The sequence below is a fragment of the Anser brachyrhynchus genome, assembly GCF_964034855.1.
Source record: "Anser brachyrhynchus genome assembly, chromosome: 17".
NCBI classification, from domain to species: Eukaryota; Metazoa; Chordata; class Aves; order Anseriformes; family Anatidae; genus Anser; species Anser brachyrhynchus.
In genome coordinates this window covers 177556-194445 of record NC_137710.1, presented here as the reverse complement: position 1 = coordinate 194445, position 16890 = coordinate 177556, and the positions used below count along the sequence as shown (strand labels likewise).

Genomic DNA, 16890 nt, shown 5'->3' with positions numbered 1-16890 from the left:
TACAAACCTATCTACACCAAACAGCTTGCAACATCATGTGCTCCAAGACATGACAAAGGCTGCTAAAGCACACAGCTACATGCACCACAGCAGTACTACTGGATCAGTGGGTGCATCAAGGCGGTAGATCAGCCACTGAAAGATCTAACCTCCAGAAATTTCTGTAGAGTTTCAAACTTCAGCAGGTCCAGACACTCTCCCCTCCCCATTGAGATACAAGACAAAAAGTGAGCTGCATTGCACTTTAATTGCACCAATACAGTTAAATATTAAAATGGAGAAAGCAATTCTACATAGCAAATGGAAAACAAGCATTTACACAGTAAATCCGTAAGATGTACAGACTATGTAGTTTTAACCCAGCTGTCTATACCTGAATAGACCATTAAAGCTTTCAGCATTAAAGAAAATGAGTATTTTGATTTTCAGGTTCAGCCAAATTGCCAAGTTACTGAGAAACCAACTTCTCTCATAAGCCAACACTGGGGGAGGGGGGGCAACAGACACAGGGACAACACCCTAGGGTTTTTTTTCTTCATACCAGTAGAAATACATTGGCCATAATACATTGGCCATCACCCCACCTACCAGCATTCTTAGGTAGAAACGATCATTTTTCTGTATACACTTGATTTCCCACACACACACCCCTCAAGGGGCATATCCTATTACCCTGCCAGAATAGTTAACCAGGGAGAGTTAACACTGAGTTAGACACTGATCAGCTGGGGAAATAGTTCATTTGCAAAGCTATCCTCCCAGGCATGGTCAGTATCAAGTGGAGAGGACATATCACTGAAAGGTGACAGGGATCCTTCATATCCTGAGTCACTACCAGCATCCAACAGATAGCTTGAGGCTGCAAGGCTACAAGGAGAGGGAAGCAGATGAGAGATGCCCAGTTCTGGCATGAAGCTGTCTACAGGTTCCTCTTTCACAGAGGCTGGGATCTCAGCAATAGCTTTGTCTTCAGACGGAGAGAGAGATACTTCCTCAACTTTCACTAGCATATTGGTTTGGTTGCCCATTTTAACAGGAATCTCCAATATTAAGGGCTTTGTGTATACATGATCAAACCTTATGAGTTCATTAATGGCCTCCAGCTTAGCTGATGGGGACCCCAAAGAGGGAGAGGGGGAGGTCGGTATGGAATTTGTTTCTCCACAGATCTCTTCCTCCAGCTTTTCCAGGCATGCTGATTCTGAATCAGCACATTTGAGAAACATCTCTGGGTCCAGACTGTCCAGAAAGCCCAACAGGAGATCAGACTGCAGAATAAAACACTGGTTTAGAAAGACAGCCTAGAACTATTACAGCAAAACATCTGTTGCAGCATCAGTCCACCCTCACCTGGAAGTTAAAATATGCTAACATCACAAAACTAGGAGTTTTACTACAAACACCACTTATCAGAACAGAAAGTTACTTATTGTTCAGAACTTCTGTCCATTAGTTCTCTTGTAAGGGTACTACAGATTTTTATCAAACTCTGGATTAGATGTTCAATCTCTACTAGAAGCTCCTCTAAATCTTAGACCTATTGTATAAAAGCACCATAGAATCTCCTGAGTCCACAGAGCAAGTACCAGAACCAGGTGCAGGCAGATACGCCCACGACCAAAAGGTGTGTAACCTTCCTGTCTTTAAGTTTCTAAAAGAGATTCATATTGGACAGTCTTTAAGTTCCAACAGCCTTGTCAAGTATCAGACATCAAGAAAATAATTATCTGTTTACAACAGCAGTAAAAGCACAGTATGCATTTTGTATTTGTATGCTTTGCTGTAAGAACTAAGAGACTGTTCTGTGCAATATTATCTCAGATTACAAAAGCCAGACTTGTTTAAGTTGCATTAACTTGTCTTGTACTCACAGGATCCCTAGCTGTCTTGAGCCCCAGGTACAATATTCCAAAGCTTAAAAAACAAGCTAACTGTGGAAAGTCATCAAGAAACTTTACATCAAGAAGTTCTCAACTGAGTCTTAAATCCACAGTGGTTCTGAATTTCATGGGCATTTAGGACAGGAGCAGATGCTTACCTCAGAATCTGAAGAGTCACTGCCATCAGAATCCATGTGGAATTTGTCAGAAATGGTGACTGCTGGGCCTGCACCTGCTGCAGAGGAACACGTAGTCTGAGTGCTGCGGACTCAGCGGACCCGGTCACCAACCCGATCTCATCCACTTGTGATTCCATCACGACCTGGACCAAAGAAAAAGCTCTGTCAGTCATCACAGATGTTCTGGCAGACAATACAGCATCCTGAAGACCATGCTCTCTCTGCAAAGGCTTCCCCCATTAGTCTCTTCTTGCTTATGCAGTAGCAGCCTGAAGAGATGAGACCGCTTGCAAAGGTGACTCAAACTTCTATACCTCTGCAAACCCATCTTGTTCACCACTTTTAAATGAGAGCCTGGCCCCTCACTATCTCCCCTGTTCTTCTGAGACAGCCACACATAACTGTAAGAATTCTTATTTCGCTTCCACAGTATAACATAGAAATGCAGATGACGTAAAACAGCTTGGGACTAACCAGCTCACTATCTCCCACACTACCAATGGTGCTCGCTTCAGACTCAACAACTACTCAATCTGTGGGAAAGCCTCCGCTCGGAAGACAAGCGCATTTCTGGCACACAAAGCATGCTCTCTTCAGAGCATACCTGTTTCAGCCTAGAGACTCTCAACACTGGGATTAGTGCCCCCTGGCGCTGCCACGCAGTTGCCTCCTAGAGCACAGCGACTCTTGACAGGCTCTGCCGAGAAACAGAGCAAGACAGCCACCGAGAACACCGCAATGCTCACCTTAGACTCGCTTTCCTTCTCTGTTTTCAGAACATCCAAACCCAGGCGGCAGCGGAGCTCCTGGTTCTCCAGGGAAAGGCTGCACGTCTTCTCCCGCAGGAGCTGGTTCTCCAGAAGCAGCTTCTGGTTCTGCAGAGAGCCGCGCAGGCAGGGGGGTCGCAGCAGGTGCCGCCGCAGCCACCCTCCCGCGGGGCCGCCGAGCTCCTTACCTCCTCCTCCAGCTCCACCACCTGCTGCTCCAGCTCCGTCATCCGCGCTTTCTTCCTGTCCCGGGCGCTCTGGGCCGCCACGCGGTTCTTCAGCTTCCTGCGGGGCAGCGCGGCCGTCAGCCCCGGCGGCTGCCCCGCCGCGCCGCGCCGCGCCGCCCGCCCCCCACTCACCTGCGCAGCGCCTTCTCCTCCGGGCTCAGATGGGTGAGCCGCTGCCGTTTGCGGGCCGGCTGCGGAGCCCCCGGGGGACTAGGGGCCGCTCCCGCCGGCAGGACGACGGAAAGGCGCCGGCCGGCGGCGGGCTCGGCCGCCTCGCTGGGGATGAGGAGCAGGCGCGGGGCCGCGGCCCCGGGCAGCGCTGCCATGGCCGGCGCGGAGAGGACGGCCCGGGCCCGGCGCGCGCGGCGCTCTGCGGGCGCTGCCGCCCCGCCCGGGTTTCTGCCGTCGTGGCTCTTCCTCATTGGCCGTGACGAGCGGCGCCGGGCCGCCCGCGGCCGGAGGCGAGGCCGGGCAGCGATTGCATCAGACGCGGGGGCGGCCGGCGAGCGGCGGCGCGTGGCGGAGGGGCGAGGCCGCGGGGCGCCGGAAGCGGGGGGGGGGACGCCGGAAGCGGGGGGCCCGAGGGGGGTCCTCGCGGCCGGGCCCGCGCGGGGCCTTCGCCGGCGCCGGCCGCTGGGGCTGGTTGCGGCGCAGCGGGCGTGGGGGGCGCTCAGCTCGAGCAGCGTCTGGGGCGCGGGGACCGAGCAGGGTTAGAGGTGGCAGCGCAGCAAAACTTCCCTTTCTGGCATCCCGGATACCATCCGTCCCAAATCCCAACAGAAAGCAGGGAAAGGGCCAGCATTTGTGGGAACGCAACTGCTGGGAACGGAGCTATGCTGGATGCTGCGCAAAGGGTCTGAAAACAGGGAAGAGGTTAGTGACAGGCAAGGAGAGGCTGCTAGAGAGCCTGCAGCAGTGCTCCAGGTGTTCTATTTTGAATTGAATGTGTTTCTAAGCAGCAGCAATACTATGTGATAAGTGAGAAGCACCCTTTTCACATTATCTAATGGGGAATGTTGACAAAATGTAATGGGTTGACGTTAAATCCAAGCTATTTCAGACCCAGACAACTAGAGGTTTGGTAGCTAGGAAGCCTCGCAATATCATGCACGTACAAATTCAGCTGTTCAACAATGTGCGAGCAATAATAGGCAGCTTCCTAGGGCACGCTGTTTTGAAATGTCAGCCATACCTCAGTGCCCTAAGCTTCCCAGGATTTGCTCACAGGCAGTTAGTTGCCTGTTACCAAGTGGTTGTGAAATGTTAAAATTTTGGTTCCTTGAGTTTATTTCTGAAATCCACCCATACAGTGAGTTTAAAATAGATAAGATGTTAAACATTAAAGGAAAAACATTAGCTTTAAAAGTTCAAAGGCACTGCACAACTGGTGTGCTTGTCTGGAATTATTCCAGTATTGGAGTACTGCCAGGCTTTCACGATAACAAAGAACAAACCCTGCATTTGTAAGTTTTTGTTTGTTCTTTCCTTACTCACTGCAGTACGACATTTAGTTAAGTCTGATAGTTCACATTTCTACTTTGATGCCTTTGTGAAAATTGTGGCAACTTTTGATAAGCCTTTTATTCTGAGTGCAGAAAATTTGTTCTGGTCCTGCTTGGCCCCTCAGATACCTATTGTTAAAAACTAACTGCTTCTCCTTTGTATGTCTCTTTGGGGTTTGTAATCATATTTATTCTCTAATTATAATCAAAATTAAAAGCTTTACTGTTTTCTAACAAAATGCGGACCAATATTAATATATTTTGCTAATATCAGACATTTGTGTCAAATTAGTTGCACATTTTTACAGCAAATGAAAATGTTGAACATTTAAAGCAGACAGGCTGCCCCTGCTTGTGCTGCTTTCTGATATTTGTAGCTATACTACTAAAACTAGCTGTGATGTGATTTGTCATATAGATACCCAGATTTCTTAGCATTATGGCTGAAGAAAAACCCTAATTTTGTGTCTCTATGTGACTTAATTTTTCTGATTAATTTTAAAAAGAACCAGAGTAAAAGCATTATGTTCCTTCTACAACCAACAGTTACAATCATGAGTAAACTTCAGAAGTGCATATGTGCTGCTAGGGGTACAAGAGCCATGTAACAGTGGTATGTGACCAGGCTGGAACAGTGACAGAACTGGAAGCTGCCATTGGCATTGGTGGTTTCCACTCTTACTGAATGTAATAATGGTATCCATTAACATGCTTGGTGTTAGTGGTAACATATGGCAAAGAAAGCCCTGAGACCCTCTAGTCTTGTCTTGTTGAGTAATTGTAGTAGCATTGCTAAGGCTAGCAGTGGTATAGTTACTGAGAATATGTTTAGGCTTATAAATATTGTGTTACTGCCTTAGGATACGTAGAATCTTTTATTAACTATATGGTAAGCTACTGGGTAAAAAAGTGGAAACTAAAAAGTTAAATAAAGCTTGTCTTGAACTGAGACACCCTTTCTGAAAGTTATAATTAAAGGACTTCAAGTTTAATTCTGATTTTTGCCATTTTTTTTCAAACTTGCTGTTTACACGTTCCTTTTTTCATATTTCTGTTTTTTCAGGCATTGGATTCAAGCCTGTGATCCACATGACAGTACTCAAGTTATTCAAGAAAGCTTCTTACCCTGCCTTTTAGTTCAGCACCACCATCTAAAGGATGTGCCAGTGAGGATACTGTTGGCTGTCCTGCCAGAAACAACATTAGTTCCTGCCAACACACTTTTATGTGGTATGTTCAGGTGGCTGACCCACCGAAGGAAATAGTTTTGTCTAACAAAGGTGGATAGGCTTTCCCCTTTCTCAGATACAGAGAAAGAAATATGAGTTGAATGTTATCTACATGTGAAAAAAGGGTGAATAAAAGAGGGAAAGAAAATGGGAGAGTATAGAGAAAATATAGTTTAACTAATAGGTTTAACTAATAGTCTGAGAAGGAGCTTGTTTGCCCAATGCGTGTCTAACACACTTGGAAGGTTGCTTAGGGCGTCGAGCTCATGTCAACAGCTGGCATATTCCCAGCTCTGTATCAATAGCTGAATAAATGAGAAGGGGAACTGTTCTGCAGCCTAAAATGAGGTTATTCCAAACCCATAATGTTTGTAATATGCTTTGTATCCATTTTACTTATTCTTAAATTTCATCAATACACATTGGGATGGAAAAGTGCATCTCTCAAAATTCTAGTTCTTTCAGTCTTCATGCGGAAATTCACCTTATCTTTCTATAAAAAACTCTACTAACATAGCTGCTGAGTTTATTGTTAGCTGGAGCAGGGGAAATTTCGCTTCAGCCATATTACTGGGTTTTCTGGGGGTACTGGCAACACTATTTCTTCTGGTCTTATCAGTTCAGGCTTCCTGGAAACATGGGATTTTTGTTGCTCCTCTGGGTTTGAATGGAAGGGCTGCTCTTAATTCTTGTAGTGGGTCACAACAATTTACAGGTAAGGTGATAATAAAAGGTATAGCACTTTTCAGCAAAGGCTGTCAAGCCTAGCAGGAACAGTGAGATACCTCTTCCTCGGCAGAAAGGTGGTACTGCTATACTAAGATGAATTATGCAGAATCTGCATCCTTTGCTTGCTGCGTGGAGCTGCCAACCTGTCTGCATTCTGTAGGAAGTGAGGTTGGCTTTGCCTTCTCTTTACAGCGTCTCAAGCAAGTGCTGCAGAAAGGTGATTTTTTGCTCAGCTATCACCCTTTCTCCGTTAATACTTGTTATTGAAACTTTGCCTCATTGGCTTCTATGATTGCTTCCAGTGTGTCGCCGTAAAAGCGTGGAAAAGACTAAGTCCAGCTTCAAACCCTTACAAACACTTAAGAAGTTTGCATTCTATTTCTTCACCCTGATGTTCTGTCCACATACGTTACTGGCACCTGTTACTACCCAGAATTACAATGAACAATGGTAGGTCTGCCTCATTTCCATCTTAGACATGTTTGGGAGCCACAGGTATAGTCTGGAGATTCTTACTTTGGTCATCATTATAGTGCAGTACTTTGACCCAAGTGGCTTTTGTGGTTGAGGGAGAGATCCTATCACATTTGTACCTTGAGGGAATCTTGTTACACCTTTTCTTCCATTGCCTTTGGAACGTCATGCTGAAGTTCTATATTTTCTCCCACAGCTGTGTCTTAGCCACTACAGACAGTGTATGTTCATTCAGAGAGTGTACATCTTGTGATACAGATCACATGCCCTGGTACTGGAATTCTGTCTCCCCATCCCAATAGAATTCTTTTTCCCACCGTTATAGTGAAGCTTTGCTTCTGATTCACAAGAGAAGTCTGAGTTAACTCAGACATTCATGAAGATTGGCTAGAGGTTGGACCTTTTACAAGGGCTTTTTTCAAGGAAAGGAGGGTCTTCAACCATTTTCATTGGAATTCTCAGCAGCCAAAGGCATGGAAGCCCATCTTGCAGCTCCTCTAGGCAGTTTAGCAGCATTGCCCATGTTCAAAGAGGTTGTGCCGTATTTGAAGTTTTGCTGGTAGCTCAGTAGGCATAAATTTCATGCAGGACCTTATAAAAACAGGCAGGTGAAAAGGCAAGTTCTGAAAGACTGACAATAGGTGCATGTATAGAAAGTGATTGACTTTTTTTTTTTTTTTTTAAGTATGATCCCCCATTGTTACCCTGTCTTGTAATAACTTTTTTTGCACCACAGATTTTTTTTGCCAGCAAAATCATTCATGCTTCACGGCTTCTTACATTTTGTATAATTCCTTATTTTACTGTAACAGAATACAAGGCAGCAGATTTATCTTAACATGCTCTGATGATATGTTGTCTCTTTTTGGAGTAGTAACAGTAAATTTAAGACCAAGCGACCTATATAAAGAGGTCAGAATGTTCCCTGCATCTATATATTTCTTCCGTTCACTGGATTTCACTTGCATTATAATTCCATATGCTTCATTTTGTTAGTTTCCTCTAAAACTAAAGAATTACCTGGTCTTAGGTAAGACCGGAAATAAACAAATCTATACAGTTAAGTAATATTTGCATTTTTTTGTAATTTTACTACTTTTTTTTCAGAAAACTGGCATGTGTATTCAGTAGCAGAGGTCTCAGTACAGAGGTAGCCTGCCAATCCCTGCTGCTCTCATCTGAAAGCTGATTACCCCCAGCCACCAGTCACAGAATACTGATTATTAAAGACAAACCTTACTTGTTTACAAGGAAATTTCAGAATTTTGAGGTAAAGAGCTCTTAGTCTGATTCGTGTTTTGTCTGACAGAAACAAATTTCTCCTGCATATTCAGAGACTGGAGTAATTTCTCCTTTTAAGTTCATGGGAATTTAAAAGGAGAAAAGTTATAGACAACACAGTAAATGGAAAGGCAGTGAAGGGAAGGGAATGTTTACCAGCAACCCTGTGCTACTAGTTCTGTAAAAATGAAACACTACTGGAAAGCTCTGCAAACATTGTTCGTGTAAACAGAGTTTTATAAATAGTGACTGGATGCCCTTGGCAAGATTTATGTCATCTGCCCGTCCCTGAGAGACTCAACTGGGAATTGAACAGCAGTGGACCAGTTGGCAAGGAAAGTAGGCTCAGTTCAGGGAATCTGGTGGGTATCAGGGAACTATCTGATCTGTGAATGAATCTCACAGGCTAGGGGAGGTGGTTGTTCAGTGTCCTGCTTTGGGTGTGTGTTTTGTTCTGGCTTCTGTTTATAACTACCTTGCTTAAGGGATGTTGAGCCCATCCCTTTCCAACACCATGCCTTCATCCTTGTCTCTATCTCATTGCATGGATTCCCTTTTCCTTTATAAAGGTTCCACTATTGGCATCTCTGGTGCTTGGCTGTGACTTGTTTGACTGTAATACCTATTTCCATGCTGTAGTTCTACTTCAGCTCCTTGGCTGTTTTCTTTCTAGCTTGGTCCTAAGCACGGTGTTCCACTGCAAAGTTCTGCCAATACAGCTGATGAGAAAATGTGGACCTGAAAGTTGTGCTGATTATGCAGGATTTTGAGGTTCTGGAAGATGCCCCATTTTGACATAATTTCCAGATGTGATTAAGGTCTTGGCCAAACTAAAGGATAGAGTTGTGTGCTGCAAGCTCTCTTTAGAAGTGATGTTGTTTGAGAGGTATTGTGTCCACTTCTGTACATTGATGCGTGATGATGCATTTGTGGTGGTAGTTACAAGTAAAAGGACAAAGATAAAAGTACTATACTCAATTGAGATGATACTTTGAGTGCATCTTTAGGGGTGATGTTGCAGAACAGGCAATAAAAGAGAGACCGAACTCGCTGTTTTACTGTCCCAGTGAACTGGCAGCCTGTGTTCTGGATTCTGTGTAAATATTTAACGTACTGAGTGAGATCTGAGGAAAGTAGCCAACTGTTGAAATCTCACATACCTAAAAGCTCCTGTTCCAGTAAATTTTCCTGTTTGCACATCCTGGTTCAGAACTGGAGCCTCTGCTTGGAAATACTCTGGGAGGTAAACAACTGTGCTTAGGAAAATTTGATGACTACTTCCTGCTGGCAAAACCTAGCTCTTTGGAGCAGTGCTAGCTTTTGAAAGGAAATACCTTCTCCTATTTCTTAGGCTTCATTCCCTAGGCTTTGGAATTCTCTTAGAACTTCAGAGCCCCTGAGAGTCCTGGCAACTTTTATTGTTTTGTAATTTTGAAATGATTTCTATACATTCTTCTGCTTGAGTGCCTTCACCTAATTCTATTTTTTTTTTGTACACAGAAGCCTGTATCCAGCTGTCATAAGAGAGCCACCATGAAAAGGGGCAGAGAAAAATTATCAGGAAATAACACGTTAGGAATGAGTTCAGTCTCATCATAAGTTCAGCATGACCCAAAATGTGAGGAGCGTTATCAGAATTGTATGCCTCCTACCTCATACCTTTTTATTTTGCTGAATGCTCTGGGGGTGAAGGATAACAGCTGGTGCTCACAGAGGGACAAGTCTATTATCATTCCTTTCTGGTAACTTCATTTGCTCTGTTAGCACTTGATCTTAATGATAATTTTCAAGTAATTGATCTGGGACGGTTGAAGCTCTTTCTATTCTAATTAAATGGATTGTATACTAGTAACTGAATGTGGAAAATGCAGTGCTTTAGGGTGATTAATTAAAAGTTCCTGTCAGAGTTTGTAACTTAGGTGAGTCTTTAATACATAAGATGAAATAGAGTAAATAGTTGCTTAATTCACTTTTGCATGAATGAATCAATTTTTAATGTAGTAATTTTTTCATTTTAGCCAGTCCCAATTTAATTGCCTTTTTTTTTTTTTTTTGGAATTCAGAAGTCTATTTGTTGGCTTTAAACTTAGTAGTGTGGGATTTGTCCATTGCAATTAGTATCAACAGCTGACACATTATACACATTAATTACATGCTTTGAAATTATTTTGTATTGTTTATATATTGTTCACTTTAAATAGTGGGTTGCTTGAGGTAGGGGCTGCAAGAACAGCAACTTGTACCATACATTGACTCCAGAAACACTAGTCACAATGTTAAATTAAATAGAGAAGCGTTTATAGTCTTAAGGCTTCAAATACTGTTGGAGTTGTGAAGGCTCTTCATGGTTTTCAGTGGGCTTTATACCAAGACTGTGAGTAGCTTTGCTTTTCCAAGTCATCAGATAAATAAAAACTTTCGATTATTGTAAAAAAATCACTATTTATGCAAAGCTCAGTGGAAACCATCAGGTTTCACAAGACAGCTCAATGACACACATCTAGCTGCCGTATCAGGACCAAACTTGCCCAGGTGTGCAGTACTTGCCAAGACCAAGCTCTGCTTGAATAGACAGCGACAGCACGGGAAATACTCCATGTATCTAATTCTGCTTAAAACTTTGTTTATGACAATTGCAGTAGCAAGAACCAACTTTTCATTAGGAATTACTGGTACTAGAATGTGAATTTATGCAGGGGGATGCAACTAAATTGCCCTTGTTTGCTTCTTTTTTTCTCAAGGCATGTTAAATTTAACCTTTAACTTTTTCTCTCTGCTGCTCATCAGTTAGTATTTAGATTGTATGTAAATGTGTTTTTCAGAAATATGTGACGTATGTTATTTATGTGTTGGATGCTTTTTCAAAGAGAACAAACTGCTACATGCTATTGTAGGAATTACGCAGCTGCCACCTGGACCATGGTTCCGATTATGCTGTAGCCACCTGTTGCAGGAATTATGCTGTCACCACCTCCGACTTCACTTGGTTCAACCCTAACTGAATGCCTCAAATCGAATCAGCTCATTATTATAATAGTGATCATTTATTAAAAGAACGCTTGACAGTTTGAGCTGGGTGCCTCCAAGGAGTGACCTAGATTGTCCGATAGCCTTCTGATTTATAGTCCTCACTCCTCCACATCTCCTTTGCACGCCATCTATGTTATCCAACAGCATTTCTGGGCCTGGGGCTTCACCTTCTCCTTATAGGTCTCTTTCTGTCTCCAGGCCTTTCTTTGTATTTATGACTTCTCTCTTGCTCTTATCTCAAAAGTTAGGAAACTTTGTAGTTAGTCTTGTTCCTACTCCCTTGTATTCTAGTTTCAACTGGTTCTGGGTTACTGTTTTCTCCATTTAAAAACAAAAGGTTAAAAGTACATTCCCACAGCCTAAGGCTTCCTCAGCTTTAGTTACTAGTGCTAAGCTGTTACATATTTCTTTTTCTGCAGTCTCCTTTTGTTTTTATTAGCATACCGGCTACTTATATCGGTGTTGAATAACAATAGCCTCTAACATAAATTGATTTTTGGTTACACCAAAATCACACAAATTACAGTACTGTATACATACAACGATACCTATAGAGATACTTGCAAAGATAATAACCCATATGCTGTGGTCCACCTGTAGTTTCATCTATTTTCCTCTAATTTCCCAGTACTTTGGCTAAAGGTGTCCCCTTTTCTATGGTAGGTGTATTTCCCACTTCAGCACGCTCCCAGAATTTAACCTGTATTTAAAGCGTAAATTTAAAACTCACCAGTCAGCACCTCCCATCCCCAAGGCCCTGGGTGAACTCACCTGATACCAGCAAATAGACAGTTGGAGGTGAGAGGGTCTAATGGTGGCTGCCCAGCAGCCTACCTGGGTCACCAAAACCGTTGAAGGAGTTACACCACTGCCCCCATTAATACAGGAATTAATGCAGAATTATTCTACTGTCAATATTCTTTTGATCTGACCCTAGGGTCCCATGGCTTAAGAATCAGGTAATCTTTTGAAAGATGGTTATTAGTCTCACACAATTCTACAGCTTGAGCTGGGCGCCTCTCAAGAGGGACCCCATTTCATATTGGCTTTGGTTTTATGTAGTTTTTTGAAGTAACCTCCCTGTAGCGACACTGTCAGTGCTCTGCTGTTCTCCAGTCAGTCATTATTGTCTGGGGTCTCCTTGCTTCTCAGTTCATTCATCTGTGGTTTCCTTGGTGGTATCTTTGGCCTGTGGCCTTTTCAAGTTTATGCATATTTCCCTTATCTGCTGGTCAAAGCTAGTTCTTCTGATCTTAGTTAGCTATGCAGTTTCACACCAATGTTACAAGTGTAGTTTCTCACGGCCTAAGGCTTGATTAACTTTAGTGCTAAGCAGCTAATGCTAAGCAGTCTGCTTTCTACAATGATGCCATGATGAACACATAAAATTAACAATAATCTAGAATTCAGTGAAGTTGTAACTGGAACTGAGTAGAGCTGATGTATAGCAATTGCGGGGGCAGGTTTAAGAATACAGAGGAAGACATTTGTGTGGATGTATTTGAAGGTACTTCTTGCAGAATGAAGGGATATTGCTTCCAAAGATAATTTTGGAAAATTTGGCTCCAGATGTTCTTACTGATCCTGTCTGTCCTTGCGAAGATTTTACATGAGCAAATAGCATATAGTAACAATTTTAGTTTATTTCTTAGTACTCGTTTTTCTTTCTTTGCTTACATGATCTCTTGTGCCTGCCCTGAAGGAATCAGTACATCATGCATATCTGCGCTGCATTGCAACTCTCATATAAACATGTGCTGTATATTGTACAACAGTTTGCAAAAAGAAAAGGCTGCAGTTAACTAAATAAGGATATTTTTAGTATGGTTTAACATATTTCAGTTTTGCAGGTCTGATTCATTATCATCTTTTCCCTTCAGTAGACAATTGTACTTTTACAGAAAGAGTGAAGGGTTCCTAAATCAGAATGTTTGCACTTCATACAGATTTAAATAAATACACATTGTTCAAGACGTTGGAAACCTTAATTTTTCAAACATTAGCGGGGAGTTTTGTTCACTTTTTTTTTTTTTTAATGTCATTGAAGCTGTTGTGACTAGTCTGTTGATTAATTTGGATTGCTTCAATGCTGATTAACTTAAAAAAAATGTTTCCAAATTTTAACTTTAAATAGCAAGAGAAAGTCACAGCTAGATGACATTTTTTTCTTAACATAAATTGACACAGTGCTTTTTGTTTTTTGTTTTTTAATTGAGCTGACAAGGGACAATAGTTTGTTAATTTAAATTAGAGTAATTGATGATAATGATGAAAACATATCTTTCATAAATATTAAAAACATTTTGCCCATTTCAGTTGGCCTTTTGTTCATAACTGCAGTAGTAAAATTTGAGTGCATGAAAATGAAGGGTATGAGAGGCATCTTCAATTCAGACTAACGTTTCTGGAGATATTTTGGCACATTTCATACATACTTGGTGTGTTTTGCCAGTGGGCAAAGGAACTTCTCTAGCTTTTCAAGTGTAGGAGGTCACCTACTGGTTGCTCTGCTTTAGTGCACCTCAGCATCTCTTCCTGAAATGCAGCAGCAGATGTGACATAAGGGGTGTTGGAGATACATTTCCATGTACCAAAAGATGATAACTGTTGATGCTGCTTCAGTAATGGAAACTCATCAGGCACTCAGGCATATTTGAGTAAAGCTTTCAGTCAAGCCTAAGCCTTTGTGCTGTGCAATCATGTCTCCAGAGAAGTAGGGTAACAATTTTACCTGGTGATTAAAATGGGCAGGCATGTACATGAATTTACACAGAAAATGATGTATCTCCTGTTTACTTGCTTATTAGGAGGTACAGCAATTTCACTTGCTTATGAAATATGCTGTAGTCCTGGTCTCTGCAGAGGGTGGTGTTAAAACATGTAGGGAACATGGACAGTAGAAAGTCTGAGTTGTCAGTTACTGAAATCATCTGGAAAGGCACATGTGGTGGTATGACTGAGATAAGTGGCTCTCTTCATCCTTTATATGGCTACTTGTTCTGCTGTGAGGACTTCTCAGGTACAGTTTACTGTGAAAACACAGTTCTCAAGTTTGGTTTAAGAATTACTCTAATGAAAAACTTACCTTCTCACTCAGTTAAGAATCAAGTAAGTCCCTCTGGTCATCAGAACCTCTATCCAGTTGTACAGAACTCTGCTGCTGATGTTAGATTGCTTCTGATACCCATTTAAAGCAAGGGTAGATGTCACTGCACTGCACTGCACAGTGCAATCAAAGTATGTCCTGAATCCCTCAATGATGTTCTTTAATCTACACAAGGGGGCCTCTGAAACACCACTTGCTTCTTAAACTTGAGTGTAGCATAACAGCCCAGAATACCAAAGTAAATGCTAAATAAATATCTGTAATGTAGAAGGAAGATGCTGAGTCAATGTATTTTACAGTTATACTGTGGGACCCTTTTTTTCCTTTGCTTCAGTTTAATGATTTGATCAAAGGAAATGGCAGACAGTTCTTCCTCTAGGAAGGCCAGCAGATAGAAACGGAGATGCAAATCAGCTTCAAAGGAAAATTGCTAGTTGCAGTTAAAACAGGCATTTATGGTATTTATAAACCATTATTAAGAATGCTTAGAATACTTTGACTAATTTTTAAACAGGAGTTACCAACAAATCCACTGGTACTATCCAGACTTTGTTATTTTGGCAGTGTTTAAAATGTAATGTTTAATCATAATTCTTTCATTTTAATCCAGTTGTATTGGCGTGCTTCTTTTTGATCAGTCAGTGATATTTTTCTCAGTTTCTCTTGTGTCTGACATGGACTTTGAAAGAAAAGGCAGTGTCTTAGGCATGGATGAACAAGTGAATGACTATGATTAAGCTACTGTGTGAATTTATAACCTAGAAGCAATTTGAGGTAACTGTATGCACATTTACATCCTCTAGTTAATGTGAAGTAATCTCATGCCCACAGTTATTTCATGGTAACTTGCTTTTATGCTCACATTCTCAATCCTTTTCCAAATGCTTTGGAGCGATAATTTAGGAATTAGCACAACTGTCTGCAGTCATCATACAGAGACTGATTTTTCAACCTGAAGGTGTGTCAGAATTATTATTTTAAGTCTAATGCCGAAGTGAAATACTATTGGTCTTCAAGGGGGGAGAAAGAAGGTGATTCTTTAATGGACTTTGCTCCTCCCCCTCCCCCAAATTAAATTGTTATTCTCATCTAGCGTTCTCTTTTGGTCCTGTATGATCAGAATTTTTTTATTAGTTGGAGATAGCAATAATCCCCTCTCCTCCCCTCCTCTCCCTTTTATTTTTTTTTCTTAAATGGCAGCTTGTGGTGAAACTTCTGATGAATACCAGTTAGTTAAAAGGAAAAAGAGTGCCATTACCTTCTATGTGGGTACAGTATTGCAACTACTTCAGTTGTTAGAGCACAAATATGAAAAGGTCATTGCTCACCAGTGGGGGGAGACAGTCACTGGACTCTGCAGTGACATGTTGCCCTTACCATCGCAAATGGATTTCCCACTGAAATACGCCAGTCTGAATTATCTGGTGTTATCAGATCACTTCTTATGATAAGTCACAGGAGTAAGAACCGTGTTTTTCTTACTACTTCATGTGTTCAAGCAGCCCCTTTTAAGAGATTTTCTTTTTTCTTTACAAAGTAAATGAAAGATGAATTATGCTCCACACAAGGTCTTGTTGATACTGGAAACAGTCTCGATCAGACAAATTCAAAATTCACAGTAACTGAAGTAAATGCTCATTGGTTAGTTTCTTTATTTCTTTGAGAAGGGACCATATTTTCCATTGTTATGCTAAAATTTTTGATGATATCTGAGAAAAATTCTTTAAAAGTTCACATTATTACTGGCTGAAAGTTCAGCCAGTCTTTTGAGTGCTGTTTTTGCTCTACTTATCACAGACTAAATAAGCATTGCAGGTTGTCAGGTAGCTTAGAAGAGGTTGGGTTTTGGTAATTTGTCATAAGAAAGCACTTAATCGAAAATGTCATCTGCTCTTTGCTATACTAATAACTGATACTAGGTTTCAGCCAGGGTCTCTCAGTAGTCAGGAGGATAAACAAGCTAGTGCCAAAACAGTAGACCCAAAGATACATTGTTTTCAGTATATTTTTTCTTAATAGTGCTGGGCCCCTGCCCTTATTGCCTCCCTTCAGCAACCTGAGTTCTCGTCTTCCCTGCTTTTCACATTCCTTAAGCATCCCCATCATGCAGAAGACAACATATGCTGTGGCTAATCTGCTGCTGTGCACATACGTTTTTTCTGGCTTCTGCCATGCAGAATGTGTAACAGCTGAACACCACCCCCCCCCCCCCCACCCCCCCCCCCCCCCAGGGACACTGTTCTATACCAAACATTTACATGCACACATTTCTTTATGTCATTTCATAGTGGTAACTCCTTAAAATGCACATTAGTTACAAAAGCGTCATGTTAATTAAGTGGGATACATTAGAAAGGATCCTTTTTAAACAAACAAACAAACAAACAAACCTGTAAGATCAACAACAAACAGACTGTTCTTTGGGCAGTAGAATTGAAAAAGCTCAGTTTCCTAGATGTTTTTCTGCTGCCCTGGCTTTCCCTGTC

At 41.9% G+C, this 16890-nt stretch overlaps 2 protein-coding genes across 3 annotated transcripts in view; one reads left to right on the top strand and one right to left on the bottom strand.

Annotated features, from left to right (window-relative positions):
- Positions 1-228: 228 nt before the first annotated feature.
- XBP1 (X-box binding protein 1) lies at positions 229-3599 on the bottom strand. Its single transcript, XM_080559011.1, has 5 exons — positions 3186-3599; positions 3015-3111; positions 2806-2934; positions 2039-2202; positions 229-1268 (listed from the first exon to the last, which is right to left on the bottom strand). The coding sequence occupies exons 1-5, from the start codon at positions 3473-3475 to the stop codon at positions 1079-1081; spliced, it is 870 nt and encodes a 289-aa protein (XP_080415137.1). The 5' UTR covers positions 3476-3599; the 3' UTR covers positions 229-1078.
- Positions 3600-3629: 30 nt separating this feature from the next.
- Positions 3630-16890, top strand: part of ZNRF3 (zinc and ring finger 3) — a 113391-nt gene continuing 100130 nt past the window's right edge. The window contains exons 1-2 of one of the 2 annotated variants that reach the window (XM_080558992.1): positions 3630-3926; positions 5619-5785. The gene's annotated coding sequence lies outside the window, so the exon portion shown is untranslated. The other variant, XM_080558993.1, reaches the window with a different exon arrangement.